Here is a 16973-nt window from a genome sequence, read left to right on the forward strand (position 1 = left end):
AACCAAATGCATTGTATAATCCTTGAATGGATCTGGGATTAGAAAAACAAAGTTGCACAAAACATTTTTAGGACAATTGGAGAAGTTCTAATGTGTGCAGTATAATAAATAATACTATTGAATCCATGTAATATTCTTGTGAGTGATAATGGCATTGCTGTTGTGTTGGAGAAAATACTTATTCTAAGTTCATGCATGATTTAGAGATGAAATATGACAATAGACAGAGACGGGAGATAAAGCAAATTCCTCCAAAAGTTAACAATTGATTAATCTATTTGAAAAGTGTAGGATCATTTAGTATTCTGAACTCTTCTGTAGGATTGAAATATTTCAAATAAAAAGTTGTTGTGTGTTTTTGTGTGGGGGGTCTCCAAATGCATTAAAAACTTTAAACAGCAAACCAAACAAAACAAAAATGAAAAACAAAATCTGTAATTCCTACAGGTTTAACTAAATGGAAGCATATTTTAATACCTTCACATGGGATTAGTGTAAGATGGTCCATTGGGTCATGGGGAAAACATCATAAATTATATTTATATTTAATTCATTTTAAAAAGATTTACTCTATTAATATTAAATACACAAGTCGATAGTAGTACATGCATATATTTCACAGTAAAAACACATATGAAAGGGAATGCTGAAAATATTTACTAATTAAGATGTATCATTAAAAAGTGAATCTCCTGATACAGCGTATTAATTAAAATATTTGTATAGCTGAATAGCTGAATGTTTGGATGTGGGAGGGAATTTGCAGTTATGGGCCACCTTCTTGCATCTATTTATCCCTCTTCTTAGGTATAAAGCCTGGCTTGTGAAAAAGTGGAGAAATTTGGATAGGCCCCAGATATTTTAGCTAGTTGGGAGTTTATCAGCTTTTCTCAACTAGCCCTCAGCTCTTAATGACTATCCTGGTAGCATACCAGGATCTGTGGAGACAATTTTACAAGTAGCTGGGGCTTCCTCTGTGGTCTACTGAATATGACTCTCTGGGATGGGCCTGGGCACACTATTCTTTAAATTTTCCCTAGTCATTCAGCTGCACAGACAACCTTGAGAACTACTGATGTAGGACGTCGTAGGAAAGAGCAGTGTTCAGATCAGGAATTGCTCCACAGCCTGACTTAAACCCCATGATGAGTTCCAGGATAAGCCAGACAAGATATTGTAGGGATTCAGTAATATTTCACATCATTAATGCTCAGTGATCGCCAGCTATTATTAGCATTGTTTGTAGTATTCATCGTTAAAATAGTATTTGGTATTTAAGGGTTTCTCCTGGATTTAATTAAGTGAAATTAAATTTAAAAATTTCCAAGATGCAAGTTACCTGGATTTTTTATTTATTTGGAAGATGAACATTAACTGGCATTTATTTTAGAATGCAATCACAGCAAACGTGTTTCCTGTATTTTATGGAAGAATCTGTTTCAGTATTTCTGTTTGATTTTTTTTTTTTCTTATAGTTCCATGGATACCCTCTCCTCATCATGGAACCTATGATGAAAGACCTAGCCATCATATTTTTAGTTCAATTTTGAATACATTTTAGACAATAAGATTACTATGTTGAGTAATAATTAGAGATGTAAAGAGCAAGTGGTTTCAAATTGTAGCTCTACTACTTCCTACCTGATGACCTTAGACAGAACTCCTTAAACTTCTAGGTCCCAGTGTCTTCATTTGTTAATGTAGAAATGATAGTACCCATCTTAAACTGTTCATATGAGGATGAAATAAGTTAATATTATGAAGCGCCTAGAATAGTGTCTGGCACATAAGTTCTAAATAAATGTTTATTAGATTAAGTTAAAAATATAGTGAATAGTTAAATCAACTACCAAAGCACATAAATATTAATTGAAACAAAGTATAGCCCTTGCTATTTTAGATATATGTATCATGGATGTGATTAGCATTTATTTACGTAATACTGTGCAGGGGGAAATTTTAAGGATATTACTTATATTAGAAATATGATTCCTGAAGTCATGGTGGTATAACTGAGTAGTGAAAACTTGTATTGTTCATTTGCTCTGTCATTAGTCCTCTCTAGAAAAGCATTACACATAGAATACTGTAGCTATCTCAGTAAGATCACACCCAGTGTCTCAGTCAACTACTGCCACAATCCTGCTAAAAACAAACCACCCCCAAACCCCAAACCCTTTAATTTAGCACAATAATTCTTTACTCTTGCTCACTTGTCTATGGGCCGGCTAGCATTTGGCTGACATAGGCTAGAATTGCCTCTAAGCTGTTATTTACGTCCAGGTCTTCTCTGTATTGTTCATCTTCCTTGGATAAGTGAACGAGATGCAAAGTTTTCTTCTGATGGTGATGTCAAACACAAAATAGGTAGAGCAGAAACATTGTTCTTAAGGCTTACCTCAATACTGACATACTAATGCTACTGTTTATGTTTTTTTAGACAAAGCAAGCCACAATTCCAGCCTAACATCAATGGTGTCGGTAGAAATATATTCTGCCTTAAGTAGGGAAAAAAAACTGAACAAAATCACATGGAAAGGGCATGGATGCAGGAATGGATGAAGATCTTGGACTGGGACTGTACTCTACTGTATTCAGGAGGAAATGAAATTGGTTCAACCTTATGTGTGGTGATTCCTTAACAAAAGTCTACTAAGAGATCTTCATGGCTCTTCCTTCAACCTCTATCCTGATTCCAGGCATCACAGAGCATTAATCCATTAGTCAAACTCTCCCTCTTTTATACCTTCAAATACTTTTCAACCTTGGCTTCATTCTTCTGCTTATAAATATATTCAAGTCTCTTCCATCTTAAAATGCCCACTTCTCTGAACATACAATCACCTTTTACTAACTACTGTATCTCATCATCACTGTCAAAGCACTTGTAAGGCAATTTTCCATCAGATCATATTATTTTCTGATTTTTTATTCATTCTTCCATAAAAGAGCATGAAAAGATGATCAAGAAAGACCAAATATCCAACACATAAGTGTTCAGCTTAAGCATTAACCAAAGAATAGTAAATTTGCAATGATTATAAGATACAGTTTTCATCCAATCTGATTGATGAAGATTAAGGAGAATAAGGGCTTATAAGGTTCAGGAAAATAGGTATTGTTTTTAATGTACTCTTGATGGCAGCATGAATTGTAACAGTACAGCCCTTCCAGAGAGTGAGTTGGTTATTTATTTCTTTCTAATATGTATACCTTTTAGCCTAACAATTGCATTTCAATCAATGGATCGTACTAGTAGTGTTAATAGAAGTGGTAACAGTAGGTGAAAGGCTACAATTAGTAATGCCCAATATGACATTTAATACGCGTTTCAGAAAATTAATGATAAGTTGATTTTTTAAAAATTTCAGATTCACACCACCTGGCCATTTACTACGAAGTGATCAAAAACTTCATATGATTTAATTTAAAACTTTTTGTCTACAATTTGATATTGAAAAAGGCACAAGCTCAGCTGGAGCCAAGGTCCATTTATCAGAAAATGGGGGCAGGAAGTAAAGTCAGAACACTAGAATTTCTATAAAACTTTGAGGAATAAGCATTGGTGTAATTGAGTAAGATCATCATAATCTTACAAACATATTAATTTATATATTTGTGTTTGCAGATAAAATTGTAAGAATTTGACATGGTACAGAATACCTAATTTCTTATTCTGGCTCTACCATTTACCAGCTATAATTTCAGATACATGACCTCATCTCTCATGACTTATGTTTTCTATTTTATAAAATGATGCTATTAATGGCCATTCTCTGAAGAATACACAAGCTCTAAAATCTTTGATCATATGAGAAACTGAGTTTTATTAATATACGTAAATTAATATCTGTAAATGCCTTGATCCTGTGGGGAAATAAGTTTTATTAATATCTATAAAATAATTTCTGTAAAATATAAGAAAAACAACTTACTTGTTAGTGTGACATCAATGAAAACATCTTCTTCAGTGGGATTTTTGAAAAATATGACGACAGATGAATGAAGGCCAAGGTATGTGGTTATTCTTTGTGTATCTAGAGGCTGGGGGAACAGTCCTACTCCAGAAAGGAGGAATCTCCATTCTTCAAACTGTTTAAAGATAAATATGCATAGTATATTTTTCCTAAGTGTAGACATTTAATTTGCAACACTTAATACAGGTAATACACATAAAAATGTCAGCAGATAAAACTTTTGTTGTGGATATTTAACCTGTATTGTTTTATATTTCCTTTTTTTCTCCTATTTCTTCTTTTTTGATTTACTGAAAAATCAATTGATGTGCTTCTGCACTGAAAAAGAAGATGGTAAGACACCAATATTCAAATACTCAATGCATATTAGCTTTTTTACAGTAACTAAGAGAAACTTTAATGGAGAATCTTGCATTTCTACTCGAAGGCTTTTACAAAAATGATTTTAAGCAGCAAATTTTGGTACTAAATGCTACACGAAGTTCCCAAAATCTGAGGGTATATTTCAAAAGAAATTCAGATAGTTACCACATGAAGGCAAAGAAGGTGAGGAACAAACTGAAGTTGCATTAAAAGGAAGTATGTACAACTGAATGCCGTTTTGTTTATCCCCAGCAGCTAGTACAGTATATGTTCTTTGTTTATTGCTAGCTGCCCCTTTCCCCTAGCTAATATCACAACTGTCCTTAAGAAACACTGAAGGTTCTTTTATCATATAATATGAGTGAAACTGACAGAAAGGAGATTGAATGTAGCCACTGTTCTTACCTAAGTTTTAGAAGCCTGCAAAGTGCTCTTTGAAAATGTTCTCTTTATTCATTTAGAAAAAAAAAAAAAAAACCCTCAAGAGTACAGGAGTCTGTGACTCAGCTCTATGTTATCTCAAACTTCTACACTGAATACTTTGTTAATGTTATAATCTCTTAAATGATATTAAGGTTCCTAAACTAAATTCCAACAAAGAGAGGGAACGTTGCTTCAAGATTCTTCCAAAATAATATAGGTGGTGACAGGAAATCCATAAAATGCTTCCTCGAGTAGATAGGATTGCAAGCAAGTTTTATCTTCATATCTAGTCATATATATATGCATATTACTTATATATATAAACACATATACACACATATATGTGTCTGTTTTCCAAATTTTAATGACTACTAATTTTATTTATTTATTTTTTAGTATTTTTATTTATTTATTCATTTATTAATTAAAAAATTTAACAACAAACCAAAAACATTCCTAACATATGATCATTCTGTTCTATATATATAATCATTAATTCACAATATCATCACATAGTTGCATATTCATCATCATGATCATTTCTTAGAACATTTGCATCAATTCAGAAAAGAAATACAAAGACAACAGAAAAAGAAATAAAACGAAAACAGAAAAAAAAGATTATACATACCATACCCCTTACCCCTCCCTTTCATTGATCACTAGTATTTCAAACTAAATTTATTTTTTCATTTGTTCCCCCTTTTATTTATTTTTATTCCATATGTTCTACTCATCTGTTGACAAGGTAGATAAAAGGAGCACCAGACACAAGGTTTTCACAGTCACACAGTCACTTTGTGAAAGCTATATCATTATTCAGTCATCATCAAGAAACGTGGTTAATGGAACACAGCTCTACATTTTCAGGCAGTTCCCTCCAACCTCTCCATTACATTTTGAATAACAAGGTGATATCTACTTAATGTGTAAGAGTAACCTCCAGAATAACCTCTTGACTCTGTTTAAAATTTCTCAGCCATTGACACTTTATCTCATTTCACTCTTCTCCATTTTGGTCGAGAAGGTCTTCAGAATCCCTTGATGCTGAGCCTCAGCTCATTCTAGGGTTTTTCTCAACCCCTTGATGCTGAGTCTCAGCTCATTCTAGGATTTCTGTCTCACTTTGCCAGGAAGGTCCAGACCCCTGGTAGTCATGTCCCACGTAGACAGGGGAAGGGTGGTGAGATTGCTTGTTGTGTTGGCTGTAGAGAGAGGCCACATCTGACCAACCAAAGAGGCTCTCTTGGGGGTGACTCTTAGGCCTAAATTTTAAGTAGGCTTAGCCTATCCTTTGTGGTGTTAAGTTTCATATGAACAAACCCCAAGACTGGGGGCTCAGCCTATAGCTTTGCTTGTCCACACTGCTTGTGAGAACATCAAGAATTCAACTTGGGGAAGTTGAATTTTCCCACATTCTCACCATTCCCCGAAGGGGACTTTGCAAATACTTTTTTATTCACTGATCAAATCACTCTGGGATTCATTGGGGTATCACTCTTTTGGACAAACCAACAAATCTCATGTTCTACCAAAGGTTCCTTGTACTTATGGTGTTCAACCAAGCTATCTACATAAGTTATATTAGGAAATGCACTAGTCAAAATATAAATTTTGTGCCAAATAAACATTTTTTGCTTTAGTCTCACACATAAGTTGAAATTTTAAAATATTAATTACCATCTATTTTCAGCACCCTGAAGTAATGACATTCCTTTGTTCTTCCTCACACAAAAACATTTTTAAAATTTGTACATTTAGTTACTATCATTATACACTCTAGGCATTCCTAGATTATACCATCTCAATCTTTATCGTCTATCTTTCTTTCTGATTTCATTAAATGACTACTAATTTTAGAGACCAAATTCACTATTTTTCAATTATGATGTTCCAGCTTGATTTCCTGCAATTGACCAACTGAAATCATGCATCAATTAATTAACAACTAGTTTAAGTAAATTATTGACATTTTGACTATTTTACAAACTGTTGTTTATAAAATAAAATCTGGATGGCAGAAATAAGATGACTTGAATTGAAATCCTTGGGAATGAGCAAAAAAAGCAAAAGAAGAAGGTTGTGTTTTTATCTTTCCTCAAGTGGCCTGGAACGCTGGAGTTCTATTGTGCTTCTAAGCTAAACACATTCCTCCATTATTAAACACTAATATCCCACAGATGCTCCACCATTGCTTAAATTATCCATTTGGGGCAAAGAGGGAAATTAAAAAGTAACCCAGTGAGTATGTGCTTTTTTAAAAAAAGTAACATTTTTAGACCATTTTAATCTCGAACTTCTTCTAAAGGAGCAGAAGTAAAATCTTTAATTCCACTGTTTCTGAAACATAAAACTAGTGGAGGTAAAAGAGTAAATCTGGCTGATATATTGAGCAGAACTCCAGGGCATAAAAGCTTGCTGGGATTCAACAGAGCTTTCTATAGACGCAGGTTACAAGGATCATAGATTCAAGGTGGGTCATGACACCACTCGAGTTTTATATCTTCTTTCATTTTTACTATTCTGACCTTTAGAATAATCAAGTCACAATCAAGAAATAATGAAATAAACAATGGCAACCATTTGAAAGTAAAAATCGAATAATGGTAAAAACAAGAAGGAATACGCTTATTTTTTTTTTGAAAGAACACTCTTAACATAATGTTTGAGACCACTGAGACCCCCAATTCCCACACTTGGCACTTATGCAATGTCATTTAGAGATTCTGGCAGCATGATATGAGTTTATAATATTTGCAGTTGTAATGTACTAACCATATTAATTTTAGGATGCAAAATCTGCACAAAACAACTCTAGCATAAAGTTTTGCGAAGCAGAGCGCATCACAAGGAATTAAACCAAAAACAAATGAAGTCAATAACAACAGATAGCCCTTTCCCTCAATTAAGCAAAGAGGCACTATAAGAAATAGTTAAGGCTTCTTCTATATGGATCACCATTAGTTGATAACCGATTAGTCAGCTACTCAGTGTGTGCGTCAGTTCAGATACAATTAATCAATGAAATCAAGAGAAAGAAAAATATTTATATGAGGATTTTTTCCTAATGGTTAACAGTTGTTTCAAATTCTAAAACCTAAGACAATAAACCCTAAAGTTTTAGTTTAAAAATTCCTTAGATCTCTTCACATACAAAATGTATGTTGTATTTTCAAAAGTTCATATAATTAATATTTTACTGTGAACTGTTTCTTTGTTGTTGTTTGCAAAGGATGCCAACTGGATGAATTAAATAAAAAAGGAAGACCCAAATGATCCAGGGAAGAAAAGGGTAGGAAAAATTGGAAAGATTAGAGAAATACATTGAAAAAGTTGATGGGGTCTAGACCCAGCCAGGAGCTAAAAGGATGAATTATTGATTCAACTTCAACCACAGATGAATCTTTGTGTTTACTACAACTTGGAAGGAGATATTCAGAATGACTAAAATCAAGCACCAGGGCTCAACTGGTACAAAAACAGTTTGAGTCAGTTATTTATTTGTTTGAGTCTTTTGTGTTTTAAAAGGAATTTCACTTTTCTCTTTTCTTTTTTTTTTTTTTTTAGTAATTTCACTTTTAACTTCCAAAGCTTTTAAAGTACAAAACGGATAATTGTCCTGCTGATCTGCTGAACTATCCTTGAATAGATATCACTTCCCCCAGATATATAAGCAAAAATTTTCCCCAATAATTAAGTAAGACGTAGGAATTCTAACTCTACTATGAAGCAATTACCAAAAAGATCTGGTTTGTTAAAATTATTCATGACAAAGAATTGTCATTTCTGTATGATGACTACTGTCTTTTGCTTTAATATTTTTGAAAATCAAGCACACTTCTATTGTGTGTGCTTCAAGTCATGCATATATCAGTTAAACTTTAGGAAATTTAACTGTCTCAAAATAATTTTTCTAAAGGTTAATTACCCAATTTTTTTAATTGAGTATGCTTCAGTAACCCACAAGCTTGTACTGACTTTAGGACCTCCACACTAGAATTCATCTCACTGGCCCTAAGATGGAAGGGTTTTGTAAGCTCCTTGGTGTGCTCCAGGATATAAAGTACATTTCTGCATTGACTTTCCTCTCCACCAAGACTTGAAGAAGTGAAAAAAAAAATAGCGAGAAAGTAAGAAGTCATGTAAAATTTCCATTGGCAGTAAGAGATTGCAATCAGTTGGCAAACCGTAGGCAGTTATAGAAAGCAGTCATGAAGACAAGCTAAAGTCATACATTCTGGATCAGGTCCCAATTCAACTTCTTACTAGTTTTGTCATCTTAATCTCTCTCTAGGCCTCAGGTTCCAAATCCACAAAATAAGGTTGTTAACAATACTTCCTTTTTAGAACTGCATTGAGAATGAATTGAGATACCTCTTAGAATGGTGTGTGGCACATTTAAAAGTTGTATAGGCAGGGCTTTCCACAGAAACAGAACCATTAGGATACATATGTACGTAAATTTTATATTTATTAAAGGAATTGCTTCGCAGGACCATGGGGATCGGGAATTCCAAATTCCACTCGTCAGGCCATAAATTGGGAATACCAATAAAGATTTTAATGAATTCTCCAGGAAAAAGTTGGCTGGTTTAGGTATACAGAAATTCTTTCTAGCTGCTGAAATAATCATTTCTCCCTCTGAGACCTTCACCTGCTTGGACGAGACTTCTTTTATTGTTAAAGGCAATCTAAACTGTTGATTATAGGCCTAATCAATGATTTAAGTCCACAAAATGCCGTCACAGTAACAATCAGGCCAGTGCTTGCTTAACCAAACAACTGGGCACCATAACTTAGCTAAGTCGACATGTGAATTTAACCATCACAATCCATCCTTTGTCAACTTGGCACCCGCATGTATCTCCTTAAACCATAATTAATCTCTAAATAAAAATAGTAAATAAGACTTTCACTTAACCTAATTCAACTGTCCTGTGTACAATAGGAAACAACACTGACACTTTCTCCATAAAAGGATGCAAGTCTTTGAGTAATATCCACTTTTAAACTTGATGTCCTGTAGCTTAAATACTATGATATAAAATTAACACAACTTAAGTTATATGATAAGGGGATAAACTATGGAAGAAAAAGATACTTCTTTATATTTATACACAAGCATATTTATAACAAAACAAGGAAGAAATACTCATAACCATTATAGTTCTCGTTTCTGCAACTGGTCATATGGATGTAACTTATACTTCTACCTTCTGCTAAAACCCATTTCATATTCCTCTTACACTCAGCAAGCTCTTCAGCTGGATATTGTTCTTTGCCTGGTGGGGTCAATGAAACCTTCACTTCCTGAAAGGTCTGGGACATTAGTAGTCCTGCCTGGTTTGAGTGGTTGCAGTTTTCCATTGGCTTTAATCACAGGAGATGGTAGTACCAAAAATGCCTTAAAGGATCTCCTACGTGCCAGACAAACTCTTTTTTACCTTAATTGTGTAGTAGCAGTCCTAATTCCCCTGGATAATCAGCATCACATGCCTTAGCCTGTACAGTAATTATTTTCTTTTTCTGCTAATTCAGAGGCATGAGAAGCCAAAGTAGCCAGGTGGCAGTCGAAATTTCCAGTTCAATAGAATCATTATTGTGTCTCCTGTTGGTAGTTCTCCTCCTTTTGGAACTAAGACCTGTGGACCAGAAGAGCTTAAGGTCGTGGGGACAAGAAGCAAAACTTCTTCTAGTGAATCACTAGGGGTAATAATGAGTAGACCCAGTTCCATTTCTACCTGTTGATTCTTGGACCAGTGAATCCTGGTTATGGGAGAAACAGCACCATAGAATGTATGCTGATTCAGAGCATACATAACCTCCTAGAGAACACTGCCCCAGACATGTGAGGTACTGCTACCAGTTGGCACCATTATCGAGTCTTCAAAAGGCCAATCCATCATACACTTCAATGAGTGGAAGTCCATGTTGTTGAGCCCATGCATAATCTCCATCCCTACCACCATAGCCACTTTTGTACACAATCCCACTGGACAATGACAGGAGTAGCTGGAGAAAGCGGTCAATGAGTATACAGAGAAGAGATCATCCTATCCACTTGATTATTAGCATCCCCCTCTGTTGAAATCACCCTCTGGGGAATATTCACATGGAACACACATATCTTCTTGTTTTATGCCCATTCAGAAATGTCTATCCACGTAACTCTCCCCTAGATCTCTTTGTCACCAATTTTCCTATCAGGATCCTTCTAAATCCTTGACCATCCAGCCAAACCATTGGCAACAGCCCATGAATCCATGTACAAATGCACCTCCAGCTATTTCTCCTTCCAAGCAAAATGAACAACAAATTCTGCCCACTGGCAGGATTTTCCTTCACCACGGTCTTTCAGGGATGTCACAGAAATGGATTGTAGTACTGTAGCTGTCTGTCCACTTTCAGGTGATATCTGTATATCACACATAAATTCCATAAACTAGGCCAAAGTTTTGTCTTTCGCAGTCAACTAATCAAAGGTAAACTCCTCAAGAAGCCACATAGCTGTGAGCTGGGAAAGAGAAGGTAATGTGGCAGGATTTGGGACAATGGGCATTTGGGCCACTTATTAATGTAACTTACTTGTGCCTTCAGGGTCTACTTAAACCCAATTTCATATGTATCACTTCCATTTAAAAATGGAGTGCTGCTGCGCATGCACAAGTTTATGATAGGCATCTTAAGTCATGGTAACTTGGTGGCTCATGGTCCAGTCTCTTCTAAGGTCCAGTAGCAGGACAAAAGCTTTTTCTTAAAAGGAGAGTAGTTATATGCAGAGGATGGATGGCAGGGCTTTCCTCCATAATTCTAAAGGTTTATGCTTGATTGTCCTTTAGGGGCCTGCAAAAGGCTCCAAACAGCAACTTTATTAGCCACTGAAACTAGCAATACCATTGAATCTGCTGGAACATATGGCCCAAGCAACAGAACAACTTGCACTGCAGCATGGATCTGTCGTAAAACCTCCTTTTGTTCTGGTCCCCACTCAAAACTAGCAACTTTTTGGGTCACTAGGTAAAAGGGCTGGAGTAAAACATTCAAATGAGGAATATATTGCTTCTAATATCAAAGAGGCCAGTAGACTTTGTGCTTTTTTTGATTGAAGGTGAGGCCAAATGCAACAGCTTATCCCTCACCTTAGAGGGGAATATCTTGACATGCCCCACATCACCAGATGCTTAGAAATTGCATTGAAGTGGAAGGCCCCAGATTTTTTTCCTATTTATCTTCTAACATATGACACATAAATGCCTTGCTGATAAAACTAGAAGAGTTGCTACTTCTTGATCACTAGGTCCAATCAGCTTAATGTCTTCAATAAAATCAACCAGTGTGATGTCTGATGGAAGGGAAAAGCAATCAAAGCAATTTAGGAATAAATTATGACATTGGGCTGGAGAGTTGATATACCCTTGAGGTGGGACAGTGAAGCTGTATTTCTGGCGTTTATAGTTGAAAACAAGCTTTTTTTGGAAGTCTTTACTAACAGGTTTTGAGAAAAAAATAATTTTACAAGATCAGCAATTGTATATATCAGCTACGAGGATGTGTTGATTTGCTCAAGCAATGATACCACAACTGGAATAACAGTTGCAATTGAAGTAACCACCTGATTAAGTTTAGAATAATCCACTGTCATCCTCCAAGATCCATTTTTTTCTTCCTGGATAGGCCAAAGAGGACACTTTAATGGGGATGTGGTGGAAATCTCCACCATGCATCCTTCAAGTCCTTGATGGTGGCACTAATCTCTGAAACCTCTCCAGGTATCTGGTATTGTTTTTTTTTTTTTAAATTAATGTGAAATATAAATATATTAAAAAAGCAATAAATTTCGAAGTACATTGTAATAAGTAGTTATAGGACAGATTTCAGAGTTTGGTATGGGTTATGGTTCCACAATTTTAGGTTTTTCCTTCTAGCTGCTCCAAGACACTGGAGACTAAAAGAAATATCAATATAATGATTCAGCAGTCATAGTCATTTGTTAAATCCTAACTACTCTGTTATAATTCCACTGTCACTTTTGATCTTTATCCCAATCTTAAGGGGTATTTGGAATATGCCCATTCTAACTTTTTCATGTTAGACGGGGTTGTCGGGAAAGAACTATTTGATTTTCTGGAGAGGCTGGTTTTCAGGACTTATCTGGCCTAGGAATGCATCTGGACATTCTAGGTTTCTTGAAAGTAATAATAGCGTGTGGAACTTTTGTAGAATCTCAGATAGAGCCCTAGATGTTCTTTAGGGTTGGCAGGAATGGTTTTGGTTGGGGTTTGGTAAGCCATGGTAAATAGCAATATTTAGCTGAAGCTTGCATAAGAGTAGCCTCCAGAATAGCCACTCAGCTCTTTTTGAACTCTCTCAGCCACCGATATCTTATTTTGTTACAATTCTTTTCACCCATTTGATCAGGCAGGCATTATTGAGCCCATGATGCCAGGACCAGGCTTATCCATGGGATTCATATTCCACATTGCTAGGGAGACTTTCACCCCTGGATGTCATATCCCACCTAGTAGGGAGGGAAATGATTTTACTTGCAGTATTGGGCCTAGAGGGAGAAATGCCACATCAGAGTGATGAAAGAGATCCTCTGGAAGTAACTCTTAGGCATAACTATAGGTAGGCTTAGCTTCTTTGCAACATAAATAAACTTCACAAGAGCAAGCCTCAGTATCAGGTAAAGCTGTGGTAAAGCTTAATAGTTTCATACTTTTTCTCCCTTATCTTAAGAGACTTTACCAATACTTTTTAATTATTTGCTCAACATACTCTGAGATGTATTTTGGCATTACATTAAGTTATTCAGAATTATAAGCCCTCATTCCCATTTTGGGCTCCATGTTTGGGTTGTTTAAATGATCTCCACAGACAGGTTGAGTTAGAGTATGTGCTACAGAAATTTTAGGTTTTGGCAAAATAAACATTTCTTCCTTTGGTCTCATACTGTAGGCGAAGTTCTAAAATACAGACAATATGGTCCTGTCTGACACCTGAGACTCAGGGTAGGAGTCTGCAGATCTGAAAGTCAGCATTGCCACATACAAAAACTGTTAAAGAAACTGAAAAAGAGATCACACTTCAACTAGAGATAAGAATGAAGCCTATCAGTTCAGGACTAAGGTAAATCAGTATACAGAAGTAAGGAGGACATTGGTATTGCTTTTTTTTTTTTTTTTTTTTTGCATAGGCAGGCATCGGGAATTGAACCCGGGTCTCCAGCATGAGAACTCTGCCTGTTGAGCCACCATGTCACATCCTGGTATTGCTTTTGATTTACTATTTTGCTAGCTAGGGACAGGTCGGTCTTGTTGCTTCCACTTAGCTTTTCCTATCATAACAGCTCTCACTCTATGAGTCAGAGAACCAACGTGGGGATTCTACCCATTACTTAGCATGTCTATTCCAATTATGCATTTCAGAACTGGGAAAATAATCATATCCTAGGTTTGGACACCCACTGGATTCACTGTAATGTGGATCTGAGTTAAAGTTCCATTGATCATCTGACCTCCACAACCCCTACTCTGACTGGTGGACCGCGGTGACATTTTGGGTCTCCTGGAATTAATATCAGTTCAGTGCCAGTGTTTAATAATATCAAAAATTTCTGATCATTTATTTTACCCAATGCACAATAACCCTTGTAAAAGGTCGTAGGTTCCCTTAGGGGTAGCTGTATAAGTTTTGAGTGACGTAGTAGGGTCTTTCCCCAAGAGGACCCTGCCTTCTCTCCCACTTTTATTACCAAAACCTGCATTAATCAGGGTTCTCCAAAGAAACAGAACCAGCAAGATATATAAGTATGTGAATATTATGCAATTGATTATAAGAATTGGTTCAAACCATCATGGGGATTGGCAAGTCTGAATTCAGTAAGGAGGGCCACAATTTGGGAACTCGGATGAAGGTTTTAATGAATTCCCCAGGAAAAGCTGGCTGACTGAGCAGAGATAGACATTTCTCTTTATGACTACTGAAATAAACAGTTCTCCCTTTAAGGCCTTCAACTGATTGGATGAGACATCTCATTGCTGAAGGCACTCGCCTTTGTTTATTGTAGATAAAATCAGCCATAGATATAAACAACTAATGATGTAAATCCACAAAATACCCTAACAGTAATAATCAGGCCTGTACTTGCTTGACCAAACAACTGTACCATAATCTAGCCAAGTTGACACATAAACTTAACAATCACAGAAGTGTTTGGAAAAAACAAACAAACAAACAGGATCAACTCTTTGTATAATTGTCATTGTTCAGACATACTGTCTAGAAGACAAGGAATGAAAAAAAAGTAGCAAAAAATATCACTCTATCTACATTTTCATAATTAGATTCATGAAAAATTGGGTGATAAAACCTAAATCAGAAGATTATCATATATGCCAGAGATTAGGCATTCATACTAAAATATCTGTCTTTTAAATTTGGTTGTAGAGTCTCCCTGATTCAAACAATCTCAGGATTTGAACATTTGTTGATTTTGAAACTTAATTTTACTGAGTCCAAGAAAACATTATCATACCTGAGCACAGTGGAAGCTGATTGAAGCCTGATGACTGGCCCTCCCAAGTGCAGAAGGATAAAAGTGAACAGATACCTCTATGGTGTAGTGAGGAAGTAATATCAACTGTGCAAATTCAAAAAAAAAAGCAAAAGAGAAACAAAAATGAATACCTTTTGTTTGAGTCAGCATCTTTGTATGCTGGGTAGAGGCAGGACTGAAGTTCCTGTGATTAATGTTTTGCCTTGTGCAATTCTGCATTCTCAGCATGGTTTCTAAGCCAATATTGGTAAAGCAGCCCAGAGTAGAAAGTGCTTAGTGGTGCTTATGATACCTTCTTCCCCAGACACTGACCACACAAAGTTAAAACCCCAATTAATAGAAATATACCTTTCATTTCAAAGCCAACAGCTTATTGTCTGTCATATGGTACATATCAATCTCTGGGGAAACTAAATTGTAGGCTTGGTAAAGTTAAAAAAGAAAAAGAACCGGTTCTAATCATAGATGGATGACACACTTCTTTAGTATTCCATGCAGTTTCCCTCATTCTCCTCTTCACTCAGGGTGTGAATGTGATCTTTTGGAATAACTGAGTCTTTGAGGTGTTAGTTTGAAATACCTCTTAAGCGATTGTAAAAGAAGACAGCATCTCCACCATAATAAAATGGGAGCTTGAGTATTAACATAATCAAAATGTTACAATTGGAATGATATAATATTTTATAGCAACACTTATGGAATGAGTGATATGTCTGAAAAGTATGCCAATCGATTATGTTCACTGATGTACTTTTCCAGATAAACTTTGCAGAAATAAAATTTCAATTTAACAGTCATTCGATTCTTGTAAAATGTAGTACTTGGTGCTTAATAAACCTTGGTTATGGTCATGAAATACAAATGTAAACTTAATTTTCACTCATAACAAGTTCACCTCTTTATTATATACGTGTGGTTTATCTATCACAAATATTTTTATTTGCTGGCTCTTCCTGTAACACTGAGTATTTCACGGTTATCAGTTATACTTTTCAGGAGTGTAAAGTAATTTCAATATCAGTCGTAGGAAAAAAGTAAATAAGAAAAATTTTCACTTTATTTATTCTTTCAACACAGCAAATATGGAAAAATTTGGTTTTCTCTCTCTTTATATATATATTTATACATTTTTGTATATATGTAAATGTGGGAAGCCATCTATTTCATAGGAAAGACCATAAAATATTACATGAGCTTGGATTTTTAATTCTAGTTCTATCACTCATATGTCACGTGGTTTAAATATTTTAGCTTTTTCTGGTCTCAAGTTCCTCTTCCATAAATATATGTCAAGAAGCCTGTTATGACTGTTAACTAGTATTGTGTAGATAGTCAAGCAGCAACATAGTCAAAAATCTTTCTGCAGAAAAAAATCACGGAAACTCACTGGAAAATGTTTTTCCCGGTGGTTTCAAGGGAGGAAAGGTAAACACCATTAGTGGGAATTTAAATGCAGTAAATTGAGACAGGAGACATATTAAATATGCTAAATGTAGGACATTTTTGAACTTTCAAATCACTTCACTAATAGCAAGTGTTATCATCATAGCCAATTCCAATGTGTGAGCTTAAATGGTCCTCATTCAAAAGGGAAAAATATTGTGTGACAGGTGAGTAAACAAAAATGGACTGGATATTGGATGTTGTAGGAG

At 35.5% G+C, this 16973-nt stretch overlaps 1 protein-coding gene across 2 annotated transcripts in view; it reads right to left on the reverse strand.

The window, feature by feature from the left end:
* Window positions 1-16973, reverse strand: part of CFAP47 (cilia and flagella associated protein 47) — a 429253-nt gene that overhangs the window by 67241 nt on the left and 345039 nt on the right. The window contains exons 55-56 of one of the 2 annotated variants that reach the window (XM_077144876.1): window positions 15301-15405; window positions 3936-4092 (exon numbers count right to left, since the gene is read on the reverse strand). In XM_077144876.1, the coding sequence (XP_077000991.1) occupies window positions 3936-4092; window positions 15301-15405 (262 nt within the window). The remainder of the gene's footprint in view (window positions 1-3935; window positions 4093-15300; window positions 15406-16973) is intronic. The other variant, XM_077144877.1, reaches the window with a different exon arrangement.

The sequence above is a fragment of the Tamandua tetradactyla genome, chromosome X (assembly GCF_023851605.1).
Source record: "Tamandua tetradactyla isolate mTamTet1 chromosome X, mTamTet1.pri, whole genome shotgun sequence".
Lineage (NCBI taxonomy): Eukaryota > Metazoa > Chordata > Mammalia > Pilosa > Myrmecophagidae > Tamandua > Tamandua tetradactyla.